Source organism: Hipposideros armiger, unplaced genomic scaffold (assembly GCF_001890085.2).
Source record: "Hipposideros armiger isolate ML-2016 unplaced genomic scaffold, ASM189008v1 scaffold_140, whole genome shotgun sequence".
NCBI classification, from domain to species: domain Eukaryota; kingdom Metazoa; phylum Chordata; class Mammalia; order Chiroptera; family Hipposideridae; genus Hipposideros; species Hipposideros armiger.
The window spans coordinates 2658794-2675275 of NW_017731490.1; the positions used below are offsets into that span (position 1 = coordinate 2658794).

General features: G+C 37.1%; 1 protein-coding gene across 1 annotated transcript in view; it reads right to left on the reverse strand.

Annotated features, from left to right (window-relative positions):
* VWA8 (von Willebrand factor A domain containing 8) overlaps window positions 1–16482 on the reverse strand; it is a 315962-nt gene that overhangs the window by 139887 nt on the left and 159593 nt on the right. Inside the window, 4 exon segments of the mRNA XM_019650364.1 lie at window positions 9087–9238; window positions 10505–10710; window positions 13206–13325; window positions 14449–14584. Coding sequence (XP_019505909.1) covers window positions 9087–9238; window positions 10505–10710; window positions 13206–13325; window positions 14449–14584 — 614 coding nt within the window.

A 16482-nucleotide genomic window follows, 5' to 3' on the forward strand; every position in this document is an offset into this window, starting at 1 on the left:
TAATACTCCATTGTGTAAATGTACCAAAGTTTCTTAATCCAGTGATCTTTTAATTTTAGTCACTAAACTACTTGCAGTTTCCAAAATGTACCACACCCTCTTTAAACTCTCTGCTTGAAGGGTGTTTCTCTGCCTTTGTTTTTTGTTTTCCTGGAGACGCCCTAGTAATCCTTGAAAGACTCAGCTTGGTGACCGTCCCTGACTCTCCCCCAGGGCAGAAGGCAGCAGCCCTCCATCTTTGCTCTACCATGTGTGGCTTTAACGTAAGTCACTCTTTCCTTGATGGAGTGCTTTCCCAGTTAACAGCAGCCTCCTTGAAGGTAGGCACTAAGCCTTCCTCACCTTTATAACTGACTCCCCACCTAGTGTTTACCACTAAGGACTCGGTGGTGTTTGTTAAATGAGTGAATGCTCAGTGACGCTAGAACTGCCGACATCGTTACCTGTTTGTCCCTCATCTCAAGGGCAAGTTCCAAAACACCAAGGCAGAGCTCCCCATTGCATCCTGACTACAGGACTCTCAGCAAATGACGCAACCTACTGTGCAGGTGATTTTGGAAGAGTTAGCGATAAGTGGGATTGGGGATTTGTATACAGCCAGGTGTCAGGCTTTCATAAAGTACCACAAATGTTTAAGGGATCAAGTTAATTCTGTGCATCTGCTTGAGATGAGTATATAAGATTCACAGATTTTGATATTTTCTATGCCTATGGGGTGTGTTTTTTTCTGTACCCCATTAAAGGGGCTGAAAGCAAATGAAATGGCCATGAAGCTACTTCATAACATACCAAAGGAACACAGGGCAAAGACCACAAAACTATAAAACCCAACACCACCTTTCTGTTCATAAGAGTTCTGAGATGTCATTATGTAAATCTTATTTTTGAAAACCAAGAGCTCTTTTATGAAGTAAAAGTAAATCATCATGCAGAGTGGAATTGTGCACCTTACAACTCCATGATCAACATTGTGAACTCATTTGTAAAAACGAAGTCTCCAAAAAAAAAAAACACCCAGAAAACTAAGACCACAGAAAGAAAATTATAGCATGTAAGTTTGGAAAATGGAAGGAAAGGCACAACACTTTTAATTTAATGGGACAAACAGTAAATCGATAATCTTTCCTATTTTCAAAGATTAAATCTAATGAAATTACTCCAAAGAGAGGTCCTGGTTCGGGAAGTAGTTTTTGGTGCCTCTGTGCTTTGAAGACCCCATAGATGGTCTTGTGCAGAGAAGCAGCAGCTGCTATTGATGTTCCAATTACACAGGATAAGTCTATAACATAGAAAACCAATTCTGGACAGATATCCTTTCCAGGACAAGTTCAGTATAGATGATGGTGCTCTGTCTGCACATATGCACACCTGGCACTACTCTAAAGAGAAAGAGTGATGCTGAACACGACCGCGTAACACACACTGCAAGGAGGTGTTAACAATCTCAGCGACCTTCACTGGGATTCTATTAAAATACACTTGTGAGACTCGCTGACGAAGCAATGAATGGCTACTGATGTAAGGGACAAGAATGACGACGTATTCAGCTTCCCAGTTCAATCAGGGACAGTGAATCATAATCTATGAGTTGGAAGAAAGTTAGACTTTTTAATCCAGTGTTCTAAGTTTGGATCCTCTTGAGTACCTCCCCAAGAAGGTTTATCCAGACCCACCTGACTCCAGTCTAGAGAAGTTTCCCACCCCCACCTCGGGTAATCCATTCCATCCTTGAACATAGGCACTCTTGACTCCAAGATGGAGGCCAACTCTCCCTAAGTTGTCCTGACTTAGAAGAACTCACAGGGGCATAGGAAATGCACAGTGATTTATAATTACTCTGCTAAAGCTGACTATATGAATGAGCATGATTTTAAGGATGGCAGTGCTACATAAAGGATTCTATGTAGAATAAGCTTAAAAACAAATTGCTCTATTCATTTTGAAGAATTTGTGAATGTCACCAATTTTGATTTTTCAAAAAGCAAATTGTTATTGCAAGAGAAAAGGTTTAAGAGGATTTGCATCTCATAAAAAGGACGCTCTTGTTTACTTCTGGAATCTGTGACAAATGGCCTTAATTTAAAGGAAACATTGGGCCTAGTCACCTAATGTGAAAGTTATTAATATATGTATATTTTGCATGATACAGGGTTCTTTGGAAAACACAACAACGCTGGGAAAAATAGAAGGCAGCAGGAAAAGAGGAAGACCAAACATGAGATGGACTCAATTAAAAAAGCCATAGGTTGAGTCTATAGGTGTCTACAGGTGCTGAGCAGGGCTGATAACGACAGGGGACAGTGGATGTCACTCATTCATAGGGTCACCAGGCCAGGAATCAGAGTCGACTCAATGGCACATAACATATGTGACCCAAAATGGTAGGAAATGCAATTTCAAAAACAACTCTAAAGTTTCCATTATCTTTAAAATCTTGCAATCTTGTGCTTGAATCCATCATCCTGTCATTTATTAGTTATATAATTTAAGTTATTTAAAGTCCCCTGAACTTCAGTGTCTTCATCTGTAAAACAGAAACACACACACACACACACACACACACACACACACACTCCTACACCCAACAGATATTAAAATAGGAGAAAAAAAATACTTGCCTAATAGAAAAAATAGAATTGCAGTATAGATTGAGTGAATTACTACTTGTACAGTGCTTAGAGCACTTAGTAAGTACTTGACAAATATGAACTGTTTTTATTTTTGCTGCTTTAAAAATGTGCTGTCTACCCTTACCTGATATGTCTACCAATGCACAAACTGATATTGTGTTGAAATGCCACAGAAATGCATGTTTAACTTCGCTGCCTGTATGCCACCGGTAAGGGTGCCAACCTTCTGCCCTTAGAGGAGGAATTACAGTGTGGCGTAGGCTTTGCTGTACTGGGGGCAAAGGTCTCGAGAAACAGCAATTTCAGAACAGGCTACGATTTTACAATTTTTACTTAAATATAAAAAACAAAGTGAAAAATTGCAGACCCCAGATAGTCAGGGGACATTCAAAAAAACAAAACATAGAAAATAGCACACGCGTTAGACTGGTAAAATGGTGCCGGAAGTGAGGCCCCCTCTTCCCTTTCTAGGGCCTCTCAAAGGCAATTACTATCAACAGCTACTACTACATTTTTAAATTGTTTAAAATGTGAACCTATTAAAAAATTAATAAAAATATTTGCTAATATGGTCTTAGACTTTGTTCATTCAAAGTGACCTTATTTTGCCTGAAAGATGAAACATAAAAAAATTTTAATAAAGTATCTGAAATCAGAGAGAGAATACAGATATCAACAGGACATCTGGAGAGTAATTGTAAGACCCCCAATAGGGCTTCTTCACCAGCTCTGGGACACTTTTAAAGTCCCACATAACAGTCATTTTCAGATGTGCAGCCTGTCTGGCAACAGCATTTTTACATGTCTGAAAGGGATAATGAAATTTAAACATATGCATAAAGATACAAAGCATTATAATGTTTTTATTCCTTATGAGAGCACCTTTTATGCTTTATGAATCTGTTTGTTATGTTTATAATAAATATTTTAATCTTAAAATTTCAAGAAACAAGAAGAATGGAGAAAAAAGTGGAGTTGGGGAGTAGTGTCATATATTGTAGGGGTGTTCAAATCTAATTCATTACAGATACTTTTCAACAAAGAAGCTTGGGAATGAAGTGTTTTCTTTGTTTTGTTTTTTTTAAAAAAAAAACCTTTTCAGAAACATGTCTCTTCTATTAAGAAGAAAAACTAAAAAAAACCCTCCAAAAACCAAAAAACAAAAAACTGTATAGAAGTATTTCTCAGTGCATGAACAACCACAGAATCACAGGATAAGATCTAGACGGATTCAACGATGGGTATCTCCAGATGGTGGAATTGTAGGTGTTTTAATTTTCTTTTTGTTAATTTACTTTAAAAATAAATGGAACACTATTTTTCTTTTAGTAAATATTTATCACAAAGAAAGCCTACATGTTAAAACTTTTCTGTTTCCTCAAATTCTTTACTTGATTGATACAAATAAATGATTGGTAGATTGTGGATAGTTCGCCAGTGACAAACAGCCAATAAATGCTTTGGGGAGAAAAAAAGAAACTGGTTTATGAGTAAACTAAACAGCATTAAAAAAGAAACTAACAGAGTTGAAGACAAAGAATTTGGAGTAAGAAGGATGATCATTTAAGTATTTTATAGACATGTGTGCCTCCTACAGAAAATGGCGAGAGAGACAACACATGGAGACAACCTCAGAAGGTAGAAATAATTTCCCTGTATGTTTGACTTATTTAAAATGACCACAACCTTTGAGAATATTGCATACATTGCTTTTGTGTGCCAAATAAGCAAGAAATGATGGCTAGCTAGTATGCTTCTTAAAAGGCAGCCAAATCAAGATTTCTAGAGTTTTTATTTTTCTAAAGGAATCACCTTGTGTTTTACTTCATGATTCTTCATTATGTCAAAAAAAAAAAAAAAAGAAAGAAAGAGAGGGGAAAGCTTAACTGGGAATGAAGAGATCTCTGAAACGATCTTTGCTGTGCCAATAGTCAGTATTAACCCACATTCTGACTTACTTTTCATTGAGAGACATGGCTAAACCCCCAAATATGAATCTATCATAGCTCTCTGAAGAATAATGTGTGTATTGCATATGCATGACATCATGGTCAATGACGTTTTCCAAGCAGATTACCTAAAAATCCCAAGGCCATTTTAAATAAAAACTACTGGTAATTTTCAGTATCCAAAGAATAACTATGATACAGAAATTGCCTACCATCTGCATATCAATCTGTTTAGAATTGGAATTGATAGTATATATATTACAGCTCTGCCCCATTAGCTTTCTAACCTTAGCAAAGTGATGTAACCTCTCTGCCTCAAATTCCTTATCTACAAAATGCAATAATATTATATATATGATAGTTCTGTGATGAGGATCATATAAATTCATATAAAGAGAGAGTTTGGAAATGTGCATCGCAAATAGTTACCTATAAGTGTTTATATTACCATTATTAATGTTATTAATTAGTATATTTAGAGGTCGAATATTTGTATTCCATTGTAAATTTATGAAGTAACAAGTCTCTCATCTTTAGAACTGCCAGGTAGAGTTAAACACAAATTTAAAATAAGATATTGTATAAGTTACTTAAAAATGGAGTTAGAAAAAACAGGATGTTTTTCTTCCTTTAAACCAATGTTTCCCCAGCATATTAGAGTTCATAAATTATTCTGAAACACACTTACAAATTTGGAAGAGTTAATGTGCTAGAAGTATGTTTATTCTCAAATAAAAGAAATTTCAGATAAAAGCTCATTTGAGGAAAAAACAAGCAACTTTGCTTTGAAATTTTTATCAAAATCTACTATAGTAAATATATGTCTTTGGTTGGGTGGCTGGTCCTAAAAGAGTGTGTGTGTGTGTGTGTGTGTGTGTGTGTGTGTGCGCGCGCGCGCGCGCATTTTTCCCAAAAATGACACTGGAAACTCAAGAGCTCATATCATTTTTTAAGAGCTCAGTTTTTAACCCAAACCCGCCTAGCTCAGTCTACATTTCTCCACATGTGCCTCTTTATTTGGTTATGCTTGCGATCTCTTTGGCATTTCCTTTCCCATGTATTAGAAACTTAAAAGGGGATAATGAAAAAAACCTCAGGAAGTACTAATGGGAAGGGGTGAGTTCAATGTGGGGGTCTAGGCAGCCAACTGTGACCCAGCACTAAGCTCTGGGAATGTACTGTACGTCGGCAAGAAGGCTGCATTATGGTGCAATGAAAGAAGGTAGAATAAGCACCCAGCAAACTCGGCCCAAGGCCCCAGGTTTAGCAAAGGTTTAGTAAAGAAGGTAAGTCATAGTCACCTCATACTATCCCCTTGGGCCTTTTAAAGATGTGCTGAGACCTATGATGGCTGCACTATTTAAGAGAACAAAAGGGAAAGTGACAGTTCTCTCTTTTGGGAATTTCACCAAAAGGCACTAATGGGACATATCACCAAACAGCCAAAGCATATTCTAATTCCAGCTGAGGAAGAGGGTGGCATAGAAGACCGTACAAACAGAGCTCTAGCGTGATCTCTGCCCCGCGTGAAAACTTCCGTCTTCTACCACATCTGCCTTCTCTCTCACCTCTCCTCTTAGCTATAGGCAAAGGGCGGCCAATATTGTTCCAACTCCATCTTAAGGGTGAACGTGACCATCCTATTCTGGAACAGTGTAAGTTTGTTCCCATCCAATAAGCACTATGGTTGGATTAGGGAGCAAGAGAATAACAGGTTTTAGCAAGAATTTTTCATTTAGGGCAATAGGCCATTAAGAGTAATTAAAATGTGGGTTTTCTTCATTAACGCAGTATCTGCGCAGGTGGGCGGGGCCGGCCTGGAAGAGCTGGTTTAGCACAAAGCTCATTGAGGGGAAAGGCTTAGCAGAAGGTCTAGAAAAGTCAGAGGAAATCATAAGACTGCACGGGACAACTTCAAGTCTTCAGAGGTCTAAGTGATTACTTTCGACAGTGTGCTACTCTAGGGGGAAAAGGAAAGTGTTATCACCACTTCTTTTTCATTATCTTTTGTTTGTAGAGATGAGTGAAGATTAAGATTACAGTAAAATGCAAAGGATGTTAGAATAGGAAAGAACCTTATTATTAAGGTTAACCTTATTAGTCTTACGAAGATGCCCATATATTCTGGCCTCCCCAGGGCAGTCTTACTTTACATCACTTTTTACAGAATTATTGGTAATGGCGCCCCCTTCCATTCTCAGGAATGTGCTAATTAGATGATAAGTTATATGGCTATGCTATCTACAATAAACTGCCCTCAGGTTACCAATAGGGTCCACCGGGCATACAGGCTGAACACATGAGTAACTGCTGAATGTCGAAGTCACTGCTTTGGGCACTTTACCAGGCTACCCTCTCAAAGTAAAAGGCTGGCGATTCAACAGAAATATATAGACATGTGGGACTTGTAGATTTCACTAAAGGGCAATGAAATGACATCACCACTTTTGAGCTGCCCAAGTCACTGCAATTTACAGAAGAGGGAAAAACATTTTGAATGTGCAAATTGTAATCTACTGTTATCTCCACCCCGAGGGAAAATTCACTCAGTTGTCCACATCGGCTATATGTCCTTTTTTAGCTACATGCTGTGGTGTTGGAAACTAGGTGTTTCCATCCCTGTCTCAGGCATGTGTGAGCATCCTGTTGCCAGGCTCGGCGCTTTCATGTCCACTCGTAAGTACGTACTAGCATTGAAATTAACCTGCCGTGGCACGAATTTTTCAGTTTAGAACTGAGGATGGTAATACATAAGTTAAACCATTTTATCTGTCTTCCTTAGAAACTTAAGCTGCCAATAATTTTCTTTTGATTGATCTTACCAACTTAGTATTTTAATTTTTAGTTCAAGCGTGCAAGAGTACAAAAAAAGTTATTTTTAAATTACAAGACTGGTTTCCAAAAAGCTAGAACTCTAATTATATACATTTGTTAATGGTAATAAAAACCACCTTATTTCCCACTGAAAATGAAGACATAGTTTATAAAAAGGATGTAAAAAAAACCATGAGCACTAATAAAAGTTTGCATATTAAAGACAATTTCTTGAAATTTGTAATATAAAAGATATGCTATACCCATGAAATTACAAAATAGTTCCACAATGCCCATCAACATTGCTAAGCAATCAATAAAATATTGGGTTGTTGGAAAAGTCATGACGCATTTTTTGCAACGAAAAACATAGAAAAAATACCTCATGACTTTTCTGACAATCCAATAGATTTTACAGAAAAGTTTATGTCTTAGTAACTGACACCAAATCACTCTTCTCAAAAAAATTACTAACATTAATAATATAAACTAATTTGCTGATAATTTCTAACATAACTCTATCTTGTGCTTTTACCACAAAAGGGAAATATTTGTTTCTCTTTAAGAAATCTTTGAAGAAATTGTTTAAAGCTCTAATAATTTATTTTATTGGCATATATTCTGATAAGTTTTTATAGTAACTTCAAAGAATAAATAACTAAGGATGATGTATACACTTAGGTTATATATGTGTATATGTGTGTGTGTATCTAAACACACAGGTATATATATATGTGTGTGTGTATATATATATATGTATATATATATACACACATATATATGTATATATATATATATATATACACACATATATATATATATAGTTGGACTAATCCTTGATTTATGTTTAATAATTTTTTTTAAGGAATTTAGAAAGTGGCCCCTATATGAGACTCAAGTTAAATAATAATCTGAAAGTAATTGTTGTCTCTTAGGAATTTATGATAATTGACTATTTTTAATGAACAAAGATAGCATTGCATACATTATTATAAGTTAATGAATTATGCATATTTAAAACTGTTTCCTCATGAATTTGCATCGATTTAACTACTCTACTAATAAACTCTGTTAACTATCTTTCTGGTTAACAATGTATTTGCAAGATTCTTTACTAAGGTTAAGTACATATCCTGTAATTACAAAATAAATGGTAGGCAACCAGCCCACATGAAACAAACCCATTTATTTTCACCACATCTTTCATCTGTCAAGTTAAAATAAGTAACCCAAAATTTCTTAAGTTAATATCATAAGTTTAGAAAACTATCAAAACAGAAAAATATACGGTGACATAAATAAGAACATCTTAACTAAATACGTATCATCCCTTTATGTCATTTTCATGTTTGTACAATGATTTTGTACTAGATTAGGAAATAGTAAGGTTATAATAATTCAACACAAGGACAGAGACTGTTAAAGAAACAAATATTTCCCTTTATTTGATTACATTACATCCACTCATGGGACATTCAAAGTGATTGAAATTCTTAATTTACAGGCCTCTAAATAATGCTATTTAACTGGAATTCAACAGCAAATAGCGTATATTTGAAAAGCTTACTTGTGGAAAGTAATTTCCACACTGACCCAGTTTAGTAGAGTATAACAGTAGATTCAGAATTATCAGCATTAAAGAATCAAAATAGTAACAGTCAACAGTATTTTATCAATACTGAGTTTGCCTTACTCCTTCGCCAGCTGCACACTCATAGGTTTGGCTCCGATGGGTATCCCATGTTTGTGCAAAGTGCTAACCAAAATCTCCCTCATGTCGTCATTGTAGGAATCAAAGTCGAACACATTCCTAACCACACTGGAGAGACCTTCGGTGGGAAATTTCTGCATTAAAAAAAAATTCCTTTATTACACAGGTGATAAAATATACAGTATCATAAAGGTTTACAAAATTGATAGAACAATAATGATCAAATGAACATTAGTGGACTTTTACTCGCCTTGTCAGATAACCAGATGGGAGGAATATATACATTTTTCTCTTTCAATGCTTGCTCTGATGACTTAAGATTTTCCTCTCTAAATAAATATTAGAATTGGAGGGGGAACACTTCCTTCTCTCAAATGTTAATACGGGGCTCAGATCCTGGCGCTCAGGGACTTCCACTGCTTCCTGAAATTTCCTGCCTTTAAAATGAGTATCAGACTGACCAAATAAAAAATGCTATTTGAACAGTGTTGAATATTTATATGGAAGTATTCAGAGAAGTCAGAGGTCTACGAATAAATGAAAAAAAAAAAAAAAGAATGGAACAAGAAGAGAAGCACCTAACAAGCACAGAGCATAGACACACAGGGAACAGCAGCGGGAAAGAAAACAAGTATTAATTACTAACAGCTGAGTTAACACTGGTCATGTCCTCTGAGTCCTTCACTGGCTCTGTCTTGATTTTCTTCAGGCACTGGGGTCTGAGCTGGACTTAACAGCTTTATAGGCAGAATAAAGCTTTCTATTTTCCTTTCTAGGTGTTCCTTGGAGGGTTGGAGATGGGGCAAAGGTCAAGAGTCTTTAGGTTATGACAGCTTAAAGACCATTGTTTGTGATACACAGAATTTACATAGGTTTTTGTTTTGTTTAGTTTTCTTTACCAAGGTAGACTACACATGGCATGCGGCTGCAGGGAATTTCATTTCCTGTTCACTTACTCTATCTTATAAAACTTTCCTGCAGTAGTTACAGGTATACAATCAATACTGTTAGTTCCGAGTCGTGCCATCTCCAAGCCTCGTTTGCAAAATGGAAAGCTTTTTCACTCAGCTACCACACATGCTTGTTGTATAAAAGTCAAAGAGTAATCAAGTTGCCCAGCGGTCTCACTCTGTCTTCCCGACCCCCCAAAAACCTCCACCCATTTCCTGGCTCCTCAGTAGTGGCCATGACACAGAACTCTGCCAAAGTCAACTCAAAGTTAAATATAAAATGTCCATTGGTTTTCCAGATTTCAAATTCAGATTACAAACACTCACACTGTATCCTCTGAATCAGTATTACATTTATAGAAATTGAAAGACTTGGTATAAATTAAACAGTCAAAACCAAACAAGGTTGGCGGCTTCTTGTAAACCTTTACGCACAGGTGTGCGCCTTACCTGTAAGTGCTTCACTATGTTGACCACTTCTCTGGTAGAATAAGGATAGTTGATAATCCCCTGGTCCGCTAAGCTCCGCAGCTCGCCAAAGGCAGCCACGAGCTTCTGCAGGACGGGCTCCGGCACGTTTGGTCCATATTGCCTGAGCATCTCGAGCTCCGAGTGGGGTTTGGGATTATCCACAGCATGGCAGCTAAAAATATCGCCTACAGGAGAAAAACATTCACATTCAGCATGCGGCTAATCCATGATAACGCCACAGGAAATCGGGAATGGTCACTGAAAGAGCCACTGGTTGCTCACCAAAGCACTTCTATTGTTAAGTGTGTAAACCTGCACAGAAAGCCCATCCAACAACAGGATGATGTAGAGAAGAAAGCAAATGACTAAAGCAACAGAGAAGGGAACTGAATGATGTGTAGTTTATTCCACATAGGTTTATTTCTGTTAAAAATACATACTACTTGCATACACTCTCATTGAGAGATACTTGGACACCAAGAGCAAAAGAGAGAAGTCCCACTTGTGTCTCTGCCAATCCCACTGGCTCCCCCATAGCACCCCATGTTAACAGGTCAGTGTACTCATTCCACACCTGTACTGGTATTTTTTAAAAACACACACATACAAACATATACAGCTTCGGTGATTCAGTCCTTTTCCATTTGATTGGAAAATAATCCTCATGTGGTTCTGAGGCCGCATTTTTAACTTGAATAGATGTTGAATACCTTCAGAAATTATACACATCTAGCTCATATGCATGTTTCTCTATGTAGGCTTAAAAAGGGGGAATTACCATCGTCGCTCTCTAAATAATTTATATCATGCGCAGACTGCTAGAATATACTTTAGAAGTCAGTTTTGGAAAAGTAAACCTGCGAAGACAGGTTTGAATCTAAATTAGAATCAAGAAAAAGGAACGCAGAAACACAAAATTTCCATCTGCAATTTAGGCAACTGGGAATATACTAGAAAAATATAATCTGTGCTCAAGAGAGATGATTTTCTCATGCTGAGTGTTCATATAATTCTGCTGATTTATAATCCAGGAGACCAGCGACAAAAGGAAGTTTAAGTCAATAAATTTGCATTATTTGTTATGTTCGTTTTAGAAAGAAAGGCCATCTAGATCGTCTTTTGACATAGAAACCATCTGAATCATTATTTTATCCTTATTACACAGTTATAAAGGCAACTGAATAAAATGTGAGCTATCATAACTTCGAGCTTGTATCTCATATATAGACCAGCTCGTTCAAATACAAATGTAAAGAACAGCTGTTGCCTGTTTTGCTGAAAATCAAACGTAACACCCATGTAAAGCTGTAATTGACCCCTCATTCATTCATTCATCAAGTAATTATTAAATGTCTTCATGTGTCAAGTGCTATTCTAGGTACTTTATATACATCAGTGATCAACAATATAAAAATCCCTGTCCTCGTCGAGTTTATACTCTGGCACAAGGAAACAATAAATATACTGGGTTGTCGGAAATGTCATGACGCATTTCTGCAACGAAAACCAGAAAAAATACGTCATGACTTTTCCGACAACCCAATAAATGATAGAGATCGAGTGTTTCAAAGAAAAAGAAAAGCACAGTGTAGGACATGAGAAGTGCTGATGGCGGGCAGGCGGGTCTCATGTCTGCAAACGCAGGTCTCTAGGGGACGAGCGGTCCAGGCCGAGGAACAGCTAACGCAAGTCCTATGGCAAGCACACCCCGGCGTGCCCCAGGAAGAGGCAGGAGGGCAGGGGCTGGGACAGGGTGAGCGACGGGGAGAGACAGCAGCACAGAGCAGAGCAGCACACGAAGTCAGACAGCTAGAGGATGGGGGAGACATACTGTGTGCTCTTCTCAAGAGGTTCTATACATGAACAAAGCGAAATCATGTACACAGATCCCTCTCGCCTTCTGCTTTTTTAATTAATTCAGATGGTAGACTACTATACCCACTGTTCTGAATTACTGTATTTTGAGAATTTTTGTTTTTTAAATCAGCATGGGGAAACATATCCTTTTTTTTAAAACAGCTGCATAGCATTCTGTTGTGTGGCTATAACAGGATTTCTTTATCCCGTCCCATTTGGGATGTTCCCATTTTCTTGCTCCCACAAACAATGCTATGTTGCCTATCCTTGTACTTCCATCATTGCATGGCTAATTCCCTTGGATAACTTCCTGGATGTGGAACTGCTAGACTGAAAATCCTGCTAGCATCCTGAGCCTGCTGCTCCATGTTGAGCATGGGAAGGACCTACTTGCCACAGGGAAGTCTTTCCTGAGACAAGGGGCGGGGGAGGGGTGCCATCAATGCGCGTCAGTCTTCAGAGCTGGACTCCAGCTTCTTCAGAGTCAGGGGGAACGTGACAAAACCAAGCACTAAAAAACCATTCCTTATTTTGTGTTTTATTTCTAAGAGGCCCCAAACAACAGAGTATAGTGTTTAAGGAAACAGGCTCTGAAATCAGAGCCAAACTTTAACATTCATTATCTAAGGGGCCCTAGAAAAATCATCGCACTGAATGTCAGATATTCCTTCTCTAAACCAGGGATAACAAGTACTGACACAGGTGGTAGTGATTACGACACAGCACACGGCAGCATTCAGAGACAGCCGTCACAGCCATGTTACTAAGACGGTATTTTTATTATTGCTATTGTTTTTGTTATTATTATCATTATTGCTTTTACCTAAAGTACCGAAGAAGTCGTTGCCTAGGAAAGGAAACCCAGGTCTGTTGGCCAGAACAATCATCCTAAAATCAGGGTGAATCACTACAACATTTTCTCTGCCGTTGACATGAGCAGAATCTGAAAAAAAAAAAAAATTCTATTTAGTTTTTATTGATAAAATTCTTAAGAATATCAAGTTACAGCCTTTAAAATAACATAAGCAGTCATACTGTCCAGTTATTTAAAAAAAAAACTACGAAATCTGGCTGTCAACAACTTGGTTGCAGGAAAAAAAATCTTTCTTGAGAATGTTTGCTTAAGAACAGAATACTGATAAAGCATATACTACTTATACAGGAACTCACATTTTTATGTCAATTCAATGTATATCTAAAAAGCAAATTTGTCCAAATGTTGTCTATAGTACTTAAATTTGGCTTGAGATGCTGTTATTCCTTAAAAGAAAAAAACGATAAGAATCCATAACAAGGGATAATCTAAAGGACATTCAAGGACAATATTGACCATCTCTTAGTGTTTCCAGATCAGCGGCTGCATCACTTTGCATAGCGACTACTGTCTGCAGCTAAGGAGTGATTCCTGTTCAGATTATGCACCCTGAAAACTAACCCTGTAGAATAAAGGTCTTCAACACCTAGTCAACCCATTAGTGCAATGCTGATTTATTTCCAATCAAGGAATTCTACCATACTTCTTAAAATAAATAATCTCAAGTTTACTAGAGTTTTCCCTGTGCAAATGTTTAAGGTATTAAAGGAACTGAATACTATCATTAAAAAATGATAGTTGTGAAGCACCTGCAGTTTTATTTGAGATGAGTTTGTATTTATACTGAGCTAATAACAACATTAATTTTAATATTGTAATAGAAGCATGTTAGAGCTTTAAAAAATTCCAGATAAAAATGAAAGGAAATAAATTTCATACATATAATTGAGAGATGAGTATAATAATGATTATATGTTGATATTCTCAGAGTAGAAAAATATGAAGCTGATTTGTCCTAAAACTACTGTTGAAACTTTCAAAGATACTCCGTTCTGTGGCTACAAACAGTGAAACTGACTAAGCTAGATTTTGAAATAATTATTTTTTATAAATGATTGTCAATAAGGACAACTTGAAGTCTATTGAACTTGAGGTCTTATTGCTTGAAGATAAATAGCTAAGGGTGTGATTTGATACCAGAAATGTAAAACTTGCATATATTGAAATAAAAGTTGCTTTTTTTCATACTCACTTGCAACAATGCGCCTTCCATCTGCTAGAATCATTTCCCCATTTTCAACCAGAGTTTTTAAAATACAGGTGACATTTGTTGGGGCCTTGTCTGCCTCATCTACTACCAGAATGTGACCCAATTTCACTGCTTTAACCTTGAAGACAGAACATTTATCATAAACAAAAACAAACATTTAAAGAATGTCAACGCTCATTGTTTTGGATCTATAATGGCTGGTTATATTTAAGTTACAGATACACTATCACAAAGAAAGTCTGTAGCACAGCTGGAAACAAAATTTAAGGACCTCCATCCACCAAAGGCTACACATTTACTAAACTGCTGAGTCTGCAGTAATCACTTTATTTCCCATTAGCAGTATAATTATTCCTATGTTGGCAACGTCTACAACATGCTACATACCAGAGTCAGGGAGATTTAAAACGAGTATAACACAGAGAAATTAAAGTGCCATGGGGGTTAAGTGAGTGAGATATCACAGTAAATGGTGGATTTTCAAACACCGCATTTGTTACGGCTTTAAAAGACTGTACCATTTTAACAGATCAGAATGGATGGTGAAGACGTGGGTATTCAAGACCAAGGGGATCAATGGTCAAACTCAAGAAATCCTGGAACACAGTGAGGGGAGAGTAAATATGAACAGTCTCTCTGGGCTGAAGCAGAGGTTAGATGTAAGAAACGAATGAATTGGGTCTGAAAGGTGGGATCAGGTCTCCACTACTAAAAACCTGATTGCTAGACAAAAAAAATATGTGCTTTCCCTCATCAAGTGATGGGTGTAACTAAAGACTGATGGGTTTAGACATGATAACAATGGAACTTGGGGCTACACTTTAGGGCATTTAATCTGGCAGCAATGTGTAGAATCAACTAAAAGGGGATTATCATAATAATTTGGTAAAAAAGTGGTTTGGGGACCTGATTTTAGGGTACAAGGCATGGGGGAAAATGAAAATTAGAAACATTAGACCGATCTGAAGAGTTTTCAGAGGTATAATCTAGTCTTGGCAACTGATTAGATGGGCAGAATGAGAAGGAAAAATAAGAAAAGATTCTATTATACGTCTTAGGTGACCCAGTGAATGGTACATTATGAAAAGTTAAGGTAAAAGCTAGGAAAAACTCTTTAAAACGCTTGCAGAGAGTGGATAGGAAGACATACTCAATGAAGTTAAATGTAAACCCAAAGATTATTTTTTTAAATAGTAAGAAATATGTCATAACATAAAATGGACCAAATCATAAGGTTTTCTCATTACATAGTTCTGGCAAATAATCGTAAGGAAATGCAGATTGAGAAATAGTGATTCCCCGTAACTTAAATATTTTATTCCATAGTCTAAAAAAACTGATTATGAATTTTTCTTTTTTAATTTTAGGATAAAAATAAAGTGAATTAAAAAAGAAGATGAAACATGGAGCTTCTAACATGAACCCCTGGCTTCACGTCCCTGTGCAGGGACAGCCAGGCCCCACCTGGGAGGATTCAGGCAGAAGATCCAAAAGACTGCAGCCCCCAGGGTCGGGGCCACTGAGGCTCTCGGGATGGCTTCTTGGTGCCATTGCTGCAAAGGAGTTACCTACACAGTGGGGCAGCCAGGCAGACCGGGACTTCTTCCGGCCTCATGTGTGAAGCGAGGAGTGGATCTTCCCAGCTGCCCAAAACACTGGGCTAATATTTCATTCATTAGAATCATTTTAAAAAACACTCCAGAAGCATTATCTAATTTCAAACTCTACACATTTGAAGCCAACAGAAAACTATTTTTCTCTTTTAAACTCTGGAATGGAAAAGAAATCATTAGAGGATTTTTATCATTCCCTAACTCTCTCACTCTGGAGACAGAACAGAATTAGAAACCATGTAATTTTCCCCAAATAATTTGCATTTAAATATCCACTCCCCAAATGACATACAAATGAGTACTTTCCAGTTAAGACTGAAATATATTGGAATCTGTGAAAGATTCCATAATCCCTGTCAAAAGCTGAAATACAACAATCACTCAAGAAACATACAGTTAAGAA